Source organism: Ceratotherium simum, chromosome 29 (genome assembly GCF_057802395.1).
Source record: "Ceratotherium simum simum isolate JZ-2026a chromosome 29, ASM5780239v1, whole genome shotgun sequence".
Lineage (NCBI taxonomy): Eukaryota > Metazoa > Chordata > Mammalia > Perissodactyla > Rhinocerotidae > Ceratotherium > Ceratotherium simum.
In genome coordinates, this window is record NC_141928.1 from 10609082 (window position 1) to 10623886 (window position 14805).

The 14805-nt window shown below is 38.3% G+C and overlaps 1 protein-coding gene across 9 annotated transcripts in view; it reads left to right on the plus strand.

Moving 5' to 3' along the window:
• The window catches only part of MAPKAP1 (MAPK associated protein 1), a 267319-nt gene that overhangs the window by 56927 nt on the left and 195587 nt on the right, over nucleotides 1-14805 (plus strand). For 8 of the 9 annotated variants that reach the window (XM_087419086.1, XM_087419089.1, XM_087419088.1 and 5 more), the window contains 2 exons: nucleotides 2446-2773; nucleotides 5264-5353. The exons of the other annotated variant lie outside the window; for it this stretch is intronic. In XM_087419086.1, the coding sequence (XP_087275212.1) occupies nucleotides 2515-2773; nucleotides 5264-5353 (349 nt within the window). In that variant the 5' untranslated portion in view covers nucleotides 2446-2514. The remainder of the gene's footprint in view (nucleotides 1-2445; nucleotides 2774-5263; nucleotides 5354-14805) is intronic. 9 annotated transcript variants of the gene reach the window in all.

Genomic DNA, 14805 nt, shown 5'->3' on the forward strand with positions numbered 1-14805 from the left:
TGTGTTGCCCCGAGGCCATTTGCAGCTCTGGCGATCTGTGATGCTATGATTCTGTTACAAAACAAATACTCTCATTTATAAGTGATTGTATGGTTGTATACATCTCTTTGTGGTTATATAAGAAGTTCCTATTTTTACCAGTGAAATTTAAATGCTCCCCTTTAATTCTGTAACTTTTTTTCTGATTAATACTCTCTCTTTTTTTTTTTTTTTGTGAGGAAGATCAGCTCTGAGCTAACATCTATGCTAATCCTCCTCTTTTTTGCTGAGGAAGACCGGCTCTGAGCTAACATCTATTGCCAGTCCTCCTCCTTTTTTTTTTTCCCCCAAAGCCCCAGTAGATAGTTGTATGTCATAGTTGCACATCCTTCTAGTTGCTGTATGTGGGACGCGGCCTCAGCATGGCCAGAGAAGTGGTGCGTCGGTGCACGCCCGAGATCCGAACCTAGGCCACCAGTAGCAGAGTGCGAGCACTTAACCACTAAGCCACAGGGCCAGCTTCTGATTAATACTCTTAAAATGCTGAGCTGACATTAATGTTTCTGAGACTAAATGTCTTCGAAAATTGACTCTTAGAAGACTCCCATGATATTAGGAGATATACTAGGTCTGTATTAGGATGTAAACTTTTTGATTCAGGTATGCCTTACTCACCTTTGCATTTCCCATTAGCCTCAGTGTAAAATAAATACTCAGTGAATATATTTAAAGGAAGAAAATGAAGATTAATGTAATTCACTTGATTAGAGTTGCTTCTCAGTTGAACTTCCTCTTAATTTCAGTATCTTTATTTATTTTTTATTTTGTGAGGAAGACTAGCCCTAAGCTAACATCCGTTTCCAATCCTCCTCTTTTTTTGTTGAGGAAGACTGGCCCTGGGCCAACATCCGTGCCCATCTTCCTCTGCTCTACATGGGATGCCGCCACAGCATGGCTTGACAAGTGGTGCATAAGTCCGTGCCCGGGATCCGAACCTGTGAACCCTGGGCCGCAGAAGCAGGGTGTGGGAACTTAACCACTAGGCCACTGGGCCGGCCGCTCAGTATCTTTATTTTAAGCCCACCAAGTGATGTCAATAGAATGATATGTTACCAGACAAAAATTTTTAAAACCTTAGTTAGCTATAATGATTTATTACCTAGATTTCCCCCTATGTTCCTTTTCTAGGAGAAACAAATGACAAGAAAATCTGGTATTATAGGTCTTTCTAAAATGCATATCCTCTAGGACTGTTCCTAGGAACCTATTCAATCCAGCTTTCACATTCTTTGCACTTCATAATGATTTTAGAAGAGCAGGGAGGTGACCCAGATGACCTGCAAGTCCTCTGTCACAAAGGAAGCACACACTTATTTACCTGCTGTGAGCTTACTCAAGAAGGGTGAATAGTTGATATATTATAGGATTACTTTAAACAAGAGTTGTAAGCTGAAGTTGGTAATGATATTTTTACCATCATCATCATCATTATTAATAACAGCTAATATTTAATTATGTGTGAGGTACTGTTTTGAGCACTTTACCCGCGTTATCTCCTATATATCCTCTCATCCCTGGAACTCCCATTTTATAAATGAAGAAAGAAAATAGGCTTAAAGAGGTCGGGGTTATTTTGACCAAGATCACATAGCTAGCAAGTGATAGGGCCAGGATTTGAACCCAGTTCTGCCTATAGGGCCTAAGGTTCCTAACCACGGTTCTGTAATATTTTCTTTATTGAGTATTCCCATTTAACTGAGGAAGTACCATCTTGTTCCCAGAATAAACATCATTACAGTCTTAACAGGATTCAGGAAGCAGTTCTTATAATTAGGTTTCTAAAATAAGAAATTAATCTGGTAGCAGAAGTTTGATTAATAGGTTTTATTTTAAAAGCACAATACTATCTTAAATCAGAAGAAAGGAAAATGTATTTATTGAACAAAATTACTTTGGTGGTACATTTTTGTAAAATTCCTAGTAACTCAGAAAGCATTGTCTGTGCCCTTTTACACGCTTGACAACCATATGACAGAAGGGAATGTAAACTGAAGAAATACAGTTTCATACTTCAGCACATCATTTGAGGAAAATACAACTTGTTCCCCCATCACATTATAAAGTAATGAGAAGACTGCATGGGAATGAAGGGAGAAAGAAAGAAAAATTTATTGTTTTAACGGTAGTTAATGTGCTTTGAGGCCTGACTAAGGAGTTACTATTATTTGTTTTGCAAGAGAGCAAGCCATCCTCTCTGATACCATGGAGATCTTATTGACTAGAGCCGTAGCCCCTTGTGCTTATAAGGATTTCCTTTCAGCTTAGACTTAATCCTTTTAAGCTCCTAGGTAGAGGGATAACTGTTGATTTTCAAGGTAGCATTTTACCACGTTGAATTTGTTTGAAAAATGATTCAGTCATTTTCTGCCTTGCTCTTAAATATTGCTGTGTACATCATATTTCCAGGTAGGTGAGCCCGTGAAACAATATGAAGAGGAGAAAATAGCCTTTTAAGGAAATTGGCCCACAGAAAGGATGGCCTTCTTGGACAATCCAACTATCATTCTAGCTCATATTCGACAGTCACATGTGACCAGTGATGACACAGGAATGTGTGAGATGGTTCTCATTGATCATGATGTTGACCTAGAGAAGATTCATCCTCCTTCAATGCCTGGAGACAGTGGGTCAGAAATTCAGGGAAGCAATGGTGAGACTCAGGGCTATGTATATGCCCAGTCAGTCGATATTACCTCAAGTTGGGACTTTGGTATTAGAAGACGCTCAAATACAGGTAAACATTGCATTTTAGTCATGTCTTCTGAGTTTTAAATCAGTAAACAATCTTATAGACTAATGTATAATGTTGGAATAGGTTTAATGGGGAAAGTTTCTGTATATTAACAGAAATATGCATGTATTAGACTAAGAGTGAGCTAAGCAACATCTTCATCTCTGTGACTATGAATGGAGAGAACCTCTGGAATGATGCTATTAGAAGGAAATAGATAGAAGAGGAGTCGGTGAAAAAGTTGGCTCTGAGAGGCGTGTTGGATGTTCTGTTTCTAAAAAGTCATCATGTAGAAAGGGAGGTGGACTTGTTTTGAGTGTCTTCACAGAGCAGCATTAGTCCCAGTAAGCAGACTACCTGGAGGCAGATTTCAGGTTGATGTAATAAAGAACCTTTAATACAGAGAGCTGACCAGCCAAAGAGTGCTGCTGCCTGAGACAGTTCTTGCCCCTGGAGGAATTGAGGTGGGGGGAAGGGGGATTGGAGAGAGACAGCTGAATATTTATTAGGACTGCTTTTAATAGGAATTCCTACGTTGGGTGGGAGATTAGAAAAGGTGCCCCTGTTTTTGATAACATTACCTTTATTTTCTTAAGTTGATCTCTACCCTTTGATCTTTGCGACTTGAAAATGCTCAAGTTTGGCCTGTGCATGTATATGTGTATGTATATATACATATATGTTTCTAGTCACTAGCTTTTAAAGGCTTATCATTGCCCATTTTCCAGCTTATAGTTTTTGGAACCCTTTGAAGGGGAATGTGATGAACCAAGGCCTTTACTTAGACAGATAAATTATTTAGAATATATAATATAGTTGTTCTAATATGACAAAGTATTCTAGGAGATAGCTTTTTTTTAGATAATCAGAAAATATAATCTCCTAATCAGTAGTAGTAACCTGCTAACTACCAGGAAAAGTAATGGCCGGAGATGTAGTAGAACATTGAAAATACTTGCATGTTTATTTTCATAGTCCAAATGTAGAATGTACATACGGAGTACTGCAGGTAGAGCAGGATACAATTTACAGCGAAAGGCACGGTAAGGTTTTGGTTCAGAATTCAGCGTTCTGTGACATCTACAAAGAATAATTTGCTCTTATGATGAAAATAATTAATAGCATTTCCCAGTATCTAAAGGAACTTTTATCAAAATAGGATTTGAGTGAAGGTTTGAATATAATTTAGAACCATTGATTCTCAGTTCTCTAGTTGAAACTGACTTCCTTGCAAGTTATTGAGATGATATCTTATATGACAGGTTGAATGGATTTCAGTAGGAGAATGCTGTTAAATTGAGAGCTTTGTGATTATATTACTTTGGCTGTACCCTTCACATTTATTAATTGCAATTGAATGTATTTTTCTTCAATGGAATTTGGTTAGAAATAGTGACATTGTCAGAATGCTTTTGCCAGCATAGTTTAAATTTCTGGCAAGATTAGCTTCAGTATTTCCTACCACATTGCTAAGGCCAGGAGTGTATGATTTCCTACCTTGAAAGTGGTTGAAAGAGAAATTTATTTTATTTATTTTTTTATTAGCATTGTGCCAGGTTAGGAAATTGAAGATTAGTAGAGGAAACTAATTTCAAGAGATGGCTTCAGTTGTGACTTTCTTTTCCATTGTCGTCTCCGTAGGCAGCAGTTGTTAACGTGTCTGGACAGTATGTCTTTAAGATGGGTTCACTGGTTTTGAAGGTTGATCAGCCAGTAGTGATATAATCATAAATGTGTAATTTTAGATGATGCTTTTATTATTGTTGTTGGAATTTCTCAAGATAGTGCTTAGATGCTAATAATTAATTCAGATTGTGGGGTGTCCTAGTGACCAAGGAATTTACTTTTTAATCTTTTCAGCATATCTTAAAATTTTGTATAAGAAAAATAGTTCTTTTTAAGATTTGACTAATGTTACAAAGATACAAATCATTTATTTTACTACCTATAAACTGTTTCAGCCCACTGAAGAAAAGCTATGCTAATTTATATAGCTTTGACATTTTATAATTTTCATGATTTTTAGATAAAGGATTTTATATTTAAAACTTTAATAGTCTAGTCTGAGTTCATTTATCTTTAATTTTTGAAACGGGTAGAGTAATTCATAACAGTAATTTTATTCCTGTAATGTAATATTCACTTCAGTTCATTTGTGCATTAAAATTCCTTTAAGACCGTTATTAATGATTTATATAATGAAATGTCATATTAATCACAGAAGTTTTCACATTTTATTATTCTCTTCCATGTTAATACTATCTTTATGATCTCTATTAATGTTTTATATCCTCTAATTTCAATTATAAATCAAGAATATTTTCATGTTTTTGTTGGTATTTGCTTTTCAGGGGTGCCACCTTTAAAATTTTATGACTTTTTCCCTACATGTGCAATATAAAACATCTTTATTCATATAAAGGTAGTTAATTATGTCTTTGTTTATAGTAAACTTTCATTGACAAACTTATAGTTATAATATTTCTTTTCAAGCTCAAAGATTAGAACGACTCCGAAAAGAGAGACAAAACCAGATCAAATGCAAAAATATTCAGTGGAAAGAAAGAAATTCTAAGCAATCAGGTAAATGAAAATAATTTTAATTGTTAATTTGAAATTTATATATTTAGATTATATTATTATATAAGAGCATTTATTTTTAATTCATCTTTTTAAATTCTCTGGGCAGATGCCTCTTGTGTTTTGAGCTTTGAGTTCTTTTACTTGAGTGCCTTGGCTTTCTGAAGCTGTATGTTCTTTAGGTCTTGTCTTTTTGGCCACTCTTCATTCTAGGTCACAGGAATTGATGTGTGCAAGGCACATTTTGTACAAACTGTTGTGCCAGTACCTAGTTCTTGGAGCCAAGGAGTATGTATGATTTGGATGGGTCTCTGGGTTATAGTTCCTCCTGGCAGTTCCAACCTAAACTTTCCCTTGCCTCATTAGGGGCCCCAATAACAGTCTTTTTTTGTATATATGCTAATTCTTTTCCTTTAGCTTAAAAACCATTATGTTGCTGGTATCATTAGCATTTGCAGTATGTGTTCATATGTTATGTATATTAAAGCTGGCCATATTATTTATTTTCAAAGCTTCAATCTCAGCAAGAAGAGAAGACTATAAAAAAATTTTCAAAGTAAAATGCTGTTAATATATTTTCTAGGGGCCAGCCTGGTAGCATAGTGGTTAAGTTCGCGTGCTCCGCTTCGGCAGCCCAGGGTTCGCAAGTTTGGATCCTGGGTGCGGACCTACGAGCTGCTCCTCAAGCCCTGCTGTGGTGCCGTTCCACATACAAAATAGAGGAAGATTGGCACGGATGTTAGCTCAGGGACCCTCTCCTCAAGCAAAAAGAGGAAGATTGGCAAGAGATGTTAGCTCAGGGCCAATCTTCCTCACCCAAAAAATATACATATTTTCTAATGTTTATGTCGTGTTTCCAAGACTTTCTCTTTTTTTTCTCCTTTCAAAGAAGTGTCTGCAGTCTGTCTTCTATATCTTCCCAGCACTTCCCAGTACCACTGGGATACCATGTGATAGATGTCCAATCAGTTGTTGTTGACTGACTCCATTGCTACGAAATATTTATAAAACTAATAATATTAATGATTGTTGTATTAACAGCAACACCTACCCAGTGCTGTTCTGAGCACGTTACATGCATTACCTCCAATGCAGTGATCTTATAAGATGTAGGTATTATTGCTGTCATTAACAGATGAGACATAAGCTCAGAGAGATTTAACTTGCTCAAGTTACAAGGCTAAGAGGTGGTAGTGCAGTAGAGCCATGTTTTGTATCTAGCACTGTCTGCATCTAAAGGCCAGTCTCTTTCTGCTAAACCACACTATATAAAGGGGCTATTGCTTTCTCCTACTATGATTGTACACAGAAGTGTGCTCAGTGGGTATGATTTTCTTAATGATTGCTTAATGATTTCTAAATGATGACTCTGTAGAATCCGAAATCTCATTCACTTCTTTCTTTTTCTTACATCTCACGTCTCTGAGTTCCTAGAGTTCTTCTTGGATATCTTTTTAGTTTTGCTCTTGATACTTAAAAAATCTCCCTAGGCTGGTCTTTTCTGTTGATCCAGCTAATACTACTCTCTGTTGTATTTAGCATAAACTGAAAAACTTTTATATTATTTATGTTATCTACTTTCTTCAAATTTTTTTTTTTTTTAAACATTTTAAAGATTTTATTTATTCAGTTTTTTCCCCCCAAAGCCCCAGTAGATAGTTGTATGTCATAGGTTCATATCCTTCTAGTTGCTGTACGTGGGACTCGGCCTCACGTTGGACGGAGAAGCGGTGCCTCGGGGCGCACCCGGGATCCGAACCCGGGCCGCCAGCATCAGAGCGCGCGCACTTAACCGCTAAGCCACGGAGCCGGCCCTTCAAATTTTTTATATATCTTAATGCTTTTCCTATTAATCTGTTCTTAATGAATACAGAGCCAGTTTATCTAAGCCTATCTCTCCACCTACCCTTTGTTTTCCCTTCTTCACTTCCATGTCTTAAAAAAATTATAAATAAATAAAATATAGGATGAATAGAACACCTCAAATGTAACTGCATTAACCCCTTTTTACAATGTGAGAAATAAGTTCTTCAACTTAAATTTTGATACGTCTAGTAATCTAATAATTAGATACAACTAATAAATTTTTATTCATCTCCCACTCACTCCCTGAAGTCTAATCCACTTTAACTTCCATTCAGTGCTTCACAGAATGTGCTGGAGAAATAAATAGTCCCGTTTTGCTTTCATTTGTAACCACACTGTCCATTATATATGTATACTTTTCTCTCTTTCGGTTTCTTTCACCTTTGTTTCTCTCTCTCACAGATTTCAATAATCGACCCTGTGATCTTATTTCTGGAAGAGAAATCTTATTTCCGTAATGTGCTTTACCATGCTTTGAAATGTTGACCTTGATTCTGGCCAGACCAGGAGCCTGCCTGGTGGTCACTCCTGATGCTTAGAGTGAACCTCATCAATGCTCAAAGGAATGTCTTTGAATTCTCTGTTAAGCTGGGTTCCGTCATTACCATACCTTGGCACTCTGGGTATCCTGAAACACGTTAGAAGTGTAGAGTCAGCAGTCCACTAAACATCTACCTGGCAAACTGAGCAGCCATTCTATTTTCACACATCTCTGAAATACATACTCTCTCTTGGCAAGAATTGCCACAGCCAGATCCTTTTGATCTTAATTGGGAAGTTTGGTTAGGTAATTATTTATTCATTCTCTTATTCTTTTTCTGCCATTTACGTTTTGTTAAAATCCTTTCATCTGTTTTTCTTATCTCAGTTTTATTTCATTCCCCACTAGAAGCATCATCATGAACATGATGACTGCCCCCCCGCCCCCGGATATTCTTCTTTCACAGTTATTCTGTCTAAATCCAGTCCATCCTTTAAGACACAACACAAGACTTTTGGTGGTGAACACAATGCAGTCTATACAGAAGTCGAAATATAATAATATATACCTGAAATTTATATAATAAACCAATGTTACCTCAATAAAAAATAAGGAAGACACAGCATAAATACATCCTTTTCGCAGAGGAATTGGAAGGGATCTTAGAAGCCATCTGGTCCATACCCTGAAGTTCTTTCTGAACATACTGATGAATATGCCATGAGACCACATGATAAATGAAATACCTTAGAGTAACATCCTTTTAGTATTTCTATAACTAAAACTGCATGGATAAATGTGAAGACAGTGTCATCGAAAGACAGCTCTGTTGGGAATAATGTCAAGGTCCCAGTATTTTTAATTTTATTGTTTTACAATAGTTTTGGTATATTCTTTACAAAATTAGTTATTACTCCTATTCATTGAGTCATTTAACAAGTATTTCTTCCTTCACTTCTTTGTGCATAGTAATTCTGTGTTGGGTACTTGGGGGAATACATGATACCTGTCCTCAAGAAGTTTGAAGTCTAATTGGAAGACAAGACTATTTACACGTGACGTTACATAATATCTCAAAACAATAATGTAGTTTATATCAATTATTTATGGATATTCCTGTAGTTTATATCAATTATTTATTTCTTTTTGTGTGTGTGTGAGGAAGATCAGCCCTGAGCTAACGTCCATGCCAGTCCTCCTCCTTTTGCTGAAGAAGATCGGCCCTGAGCTAACATCTATTGCCAATCCTCCTCTTTTTTTTCCCCTTTCTCTCCCCAAAGCCCTAGTAGATAGCTGTATGTCATAGTTGCACATCCTGCTAGTTTGCTGTATGTGGGATGCCGCCTCAGTATGGCCGGACAAGCGGTGCATCGGTGTGCGCCCAGGATCTGAGCCCGGGCTGCCAGTAGCGGAGCACGGGCACTTAACCGCTAAGCCACAGGGCCGGCTCCAGGGTATATATATTTTAAATATTCTAATCATACCTCCTATGATCTTTTTTGTACTTTTTATGTATACAAATAGTATGTAAATGCAGAGTTTTGTGTTGTCTTCATATTGTTCCTGCACTTTTACATTTCTTTTTGTATGTTTGTTTTTCTGTTTTTTGTGAGGAAGATCAGCCCTGAGCTAACATCCATGCGAATCCTCCTCTTTTTTTGCTGAGGAAGACTGGCCCAGAGCTAACATCCGTGCCCATCTTCCTCTACTTTATATGGGACGCCACCACAGCATGGCCTGACAAGCAGTGTGTTGGTGCGCGCCTGGGATCCGAACCCGGGCCGCCAGCAGCAGAGTGCGTGCACTTAACTGCTAAGCCATGGGGCCGGCCTCTCCCCATAACTTTCTTAATGCTCTTGTGAAGAAATCTGTTTTTTTATGTATCTGTTTTGTATCCAGCCACTCACTGAACCCTTATTAGTTCTAATATGCATTCTCATCTTTGTGAATGCAATAGTATGTACTTTCTCATAAATCTAATGATAATTAAATTTCTAGGTTATTGTTTTTTCAGTTTTGTGTTTGTTGGGGACTTCCCGCTGTTAATATTGGTTAGGACTTGTCAATTGCAAATGAGAAAGAGCAAGTGAAGTTGAAGTTGAAGAACAACTTGAAGTTGAGCAGCTCACGTACAGCTGTGCCTTATGAATGGCTTAGAACCCGGAGGAAGGGCTCTCATGACCTCTCCTGTCTTATCTCGGCTTCTTTGTGCTCATCGGCTCCTTCCTTCTTCCTCCCATTCTGCTCTGTATCCCCACAACTGCTTTTTCTATTTTTCTGGTCCAGAGTTATTCATTCAACAAGTAACTTTTAAGCTCCTACAATATGCAAGGGCAACTAGGCACTATTGTAGGCCTAGAGGAAGGCCTAGAAGTAAACAGGACAAAGTCTCTGCCCTCATGGAGCTTGTGGGAGAGATAGACAGTTAACAAACATAGTATGTCAGAGTGGGGTAAGTGGCATAGAGAAAAATATAGCCAGCTAAGGCGGATGAGGAATGCTAGGCAGGGGATTTTGCTATATATATATATATATATATATATATATATATATTTTTTTTTTTTTTTGGTGAGGAAAATCAGCCCTGTGCTAACATCTGCCAATCCTCCTCTTTTTTTTGCTGAGAAATACTGGCCCTGGGCTAACATCTGTGCCCGTCTTCCTCCACTTTATATGGGACGCTACCAGAGCGTGGCTTGCCAAGCGGTGCGTCAGTGCACGTCCAGGATCCGAACCGGTGAACCCCGGGCCGCCGCAGCGGAGCGCACACACCCAACAGCCTGCGCCACCGGGCAGGCTCTGATTTTGCTATTTTATATAGGGTGATCAGGGAAGGCCTCATTAGGAAGGTGGATGGTTGAGCAGAGATGTGAAAGGAGTGAGCTAGGCAGATACTGGGAGATGAGGTTCTAAGACAAGGGAACAGCAAATGCAAAGGTTCTGTGGTGGAAGTATGCCTGATGTATCCAAGGAATGGCAAGGAAGGATGCCTATTGGTTAGAGTAGGGTAAGGGGAAGAGTGGGATTAGAAGAAGTAGTGGGGACCTGATCATGGAGGATCTTGTAAGGAATTTAATTTTTACTCTGAGTGAGGTGATTTGATCAGAGTAGTGATGTGATATGTGACTTACTTTTTTTTTCCAGCTTAAATTTCCTTTAAAACAACTTTTTATTATAGAAAATTTCAAACGCAGAAGTAGAGAAAATGGTATAATGAACCCCCACATACCCATCACCCAGCTTCAGCACTTACCAGCATGTGGCCAGTCCTGTGTTGTTCAGCTCACCTCCCCTCCCAGATTATTTTTAAGCAAATCCCAACTATTGTATAATTTTATACCTAAACACTTCTGTGTTTTTTAACACATAATAAAACTGCAATACCACTACTCTCCAAAATATTAGAGGGAATTCTTTAATATTAGCAAACATTTCCCTGATTGTCTCAAATTTTTCTTTGTTCTTTTTTTCCCCCCTTTTCATTTGATCAGGTCTAGATCTAAGGTCCACATGTTACTTTTCTTTTCTTTCTTTTTTTTTTTTTTTTGGTGAGGAAGATTAGCCCTGAGCTAACATCTGTTGTCAATCCTCCTCTTCTTGCTGAGGAAGATTGACCCTGGGCTAACATCTGTGCCCATCTTCCTCTACTTTATATGTGGGACGCCTGCCACAGCATGGCTTGATAAGCAGTGCATAGGTCTATGCCCAGGATCTGCACCCTGGGGAACCCTGGGCCGCCAAAGCAGAGCTTGTGAACCCCACCACTACACCACTGGGCCAGCCCCCACATGTTGCTTTTGGTTAACGTCTCGTTTCCTTCTTTTTCTTTTGGTGAGGAAGATTAGCCATGAGCCAACATCTGTTGCCAATCTTCCTCGTTTTGCTGAGGAAGACTGGCCCTGGGCTAACATCTGTGCCCATCTTCCTCTACTTTATATGGGACGCCGCCACGGCACGGCTTGACAAGCAGTACGTCGGTCTGCACCCGGGGTCTGAACTCACAAACCCCAGGCTGCCGAAGCAGAGGGCGTGAACTTAACCGCTACACCACAGAGCCAGCCCCTCATTTCCTTTTTAATCTGTAGGTTCTCTCTTACTTTCTTTTCTTGTAATTTATTTGTTGAAGAAACTGGGTCATTCGTCCAGTAGAATTTTGTACATTCTGAATTTTGCTAATTGTATCCCCATAGTCTCATTTAATATGTTCGTCTGTCCTCTTTATTTCCTATAGACTGTTAGATCTGGAAACTTGCTCAGATTGAAGTTTAATTTTGGTAAGAATACTTTGTATGTGCTTATCTGTGTACTTGCTATGGCATCATATCAGAAAACATGAAATGTCTTTTTTGTGATAAGACTGATGGTGGAATCAGGTGTTATCCATCCATTATTAAGTTACTGCTATCAGCTTTTCATCTAATGGTTTTAGTGGCCATTGGTGGGCATTACCTAGATACATTATTTCATTAGGAGTTTCAAAGTAGTGATTTCTAATTCTTTCAGTCTTTCTTCATTTATTAACTTGTTTTTATGTAAAAAAGAACTTTCCCTAATCTATTGTTTGGTTATCCTCAGAGAGTCTCTACAAGAAAGACAGGATAAATGCTTGATTCTTTCCCTTTGTTAGTAGTTTTCAGAATGAAGAGATTGTTTCCTAGCGTCCTTGTAGATGACCAGTGAGGGTTTTCTCCCTTTGTATCATTATGAAATCATGGATGTTTAAAGCATCTTTTATATTTTTCAGTTCATTGCAGTTATTATTCTTTTTTGATGCTAAAATTGTCCCTTTGTATAGTGAGTCCCTTCACATTGGCTGCTAAGTTCTTTTGATACAATTCCAGTAATCTTTTATAGCTTCCTTGCTTTCTTGTATGGCAAGATGTTCCAGGCTCATCTTACACATTTCCTTCCCCAAATTTGGAATCAGCCGTTTCTCCACGGAGTCTTGGTCCTTTTTAGTGGTAAATGGCATTAAGAGACCACAACCTGGGCTGTAGTGGGGCTCACTGGATTGTTTTTTCCCTTGTAGACCTTTTCAGGGGATAGAGCCCAGAAAAAAATAAATTTTTTCAGAGGAAATAAATGGTGAGTTAATGCTGATAATTCCAATTCAGATTTAGGATTACAGAGTGTTTTCTTAACTTTTTTGATTTTATGTTTATGTGTCTTTTCTCTTATGCTAAAATCTTGGTTCCAGAATAGAAATACCAGTGTTATTACTAACAATATGATTAGTACAAGCAATTTGAAATTTTTTCTTTGTCCTTTTGGTATGTTCCATTAGGGAATGTAGAGTCAAATTGCTATGTGATAAAGTTACTTAAAATAATTCCTCTGTTTGTAGTTAAACTGCCAACTCAATGTTATACCTAGGTTCATTTAGCTTTTTTTTAGAGATCGTACTTTTAGTTTTCTTTAATAATTATGTAGGGCCGGCCCCATGGCTTAGCGGTTAAGTGCACATGCTCCACTACTGGCGGCCCAGGTTGGGATCCCGGGCGCGCACCGAGGCACCGCTTCTCTGGCCATGCTGAGGCCGCGTCCCACATACAGCAACTAGAAGGATGTGCAACTATGACATACAACTATCTACTGGGGCTTTGGGGAAAAAAAAGGAGGAGGATTGGCAATAGATGTTAGCTCAGAGCCCGTCTTCCTCAGCAAAAAGAGGAGGGTTAGCATGGATGTTAGCTCAGGGCTGATCTTCCTCACCAAAAAAAATAAATAGTAATAATTATGTAAAACATATATGTAGTTCCAAAGTTGAATACATAAGCAAGGTAAAATCAGAGAAATCCAGCTTCAATTTTTGTTTCTTCTACTCTTCTTCTAGTCATTTTTTAAAAGATTTTGGTTTTTCTGTCCACTTAAAACTATATATAAGCATATTTATATTCATATCCCCCTCCTTTTAGATTAAAGATAGCATACTACACACTATTTTATGCAACACTTTTTTCACTTAGCAGCACATCCTGAGAATTACTCTGGAGCGATATATGGAGATAGGCTTCATTCCATTTTATTACTCCATGATATGGACGTCTTGTAGTTGAGCCAGCCAGTCCCCTATTGAGGGAGGTTTGATGGTTTTTAGGCTTTTGCTGTTGCAAATGGCACAGCAGTGAATAGTCTTATGCATATGTGTTTTGTTTTTCGCTAGTGTATCTAAGATTAGAATCCTGAAAGTGGTATTGTTGGGTCAAAGGGTAAATATGTGATTTTCCTTAATATTGCCAAATACCCCTCCATAGGAGTTTTGCTATTTTACTTTCACTCTAGTAATGTATAGAGTGTCTATTTCCTCATAGCCTCAAACTTTTAGATTTTTGCTGATCTGATAGATGTGGAATGGTATCTTGGTGTAGTTTTAGTATGCATATCTCTTATTATGAATGTGGTTGGGCATCTTTCCATTTGTTTAAAAGCTATTTGAATTTCTTTTCCTGTGGACATTTCTTTTTTTTTTTTTTTTTTAAAGATTTTATTTATTCAGTTTTTTCCCCCCAAAGCCCCAGTAGATAGTTGTACGTCATAGGTTCACATCCTTCTAGTTGCTGTACGTGGGACTCGGCCTCGCGTTGGACGGAGAAGTGGTGCCTCGGGGCGCTCCCGGGATCCGAACCCGGGCCGCCAGCATCAGAGCGCGCGCACCCAACCGCCAAGCCACAGGGCCGGCCCTCCTGTGGACATTTCTTATTGTCCATTTTTCTGTAGGTTTGTTGGTCATGTCTTCTCTACTTTTAGAATCTATATATATTAGGAATATTAAACCTTTGTTCTTTCCTAGTTTATCATTTTTCTTTTTACGTCACTAGTTTTTTCCCCATACAAAAGTTTTTTATTTTTAAGTGGTCAAATTTATCAATTTTCTTCTTATTCTGAAGTTTGTAACTTATATTTTATTTTATTTTATTTATTTATTTATTTTATTTTTTTCCCCCCAAAGCCCCAGTAGATAGTTGTATGTCATAGTTGCACAGCCTTCTAGTTGCTGTATGTGGGACGTGGCCTCATCGTGGCCGGAGAAGCGGTGCGTTGGTGCGCGCCCGGGATCTGAACCCAGGCTGCCAGCAGCGGAGCGCACGCACTTAGCCGCTAAGCCACG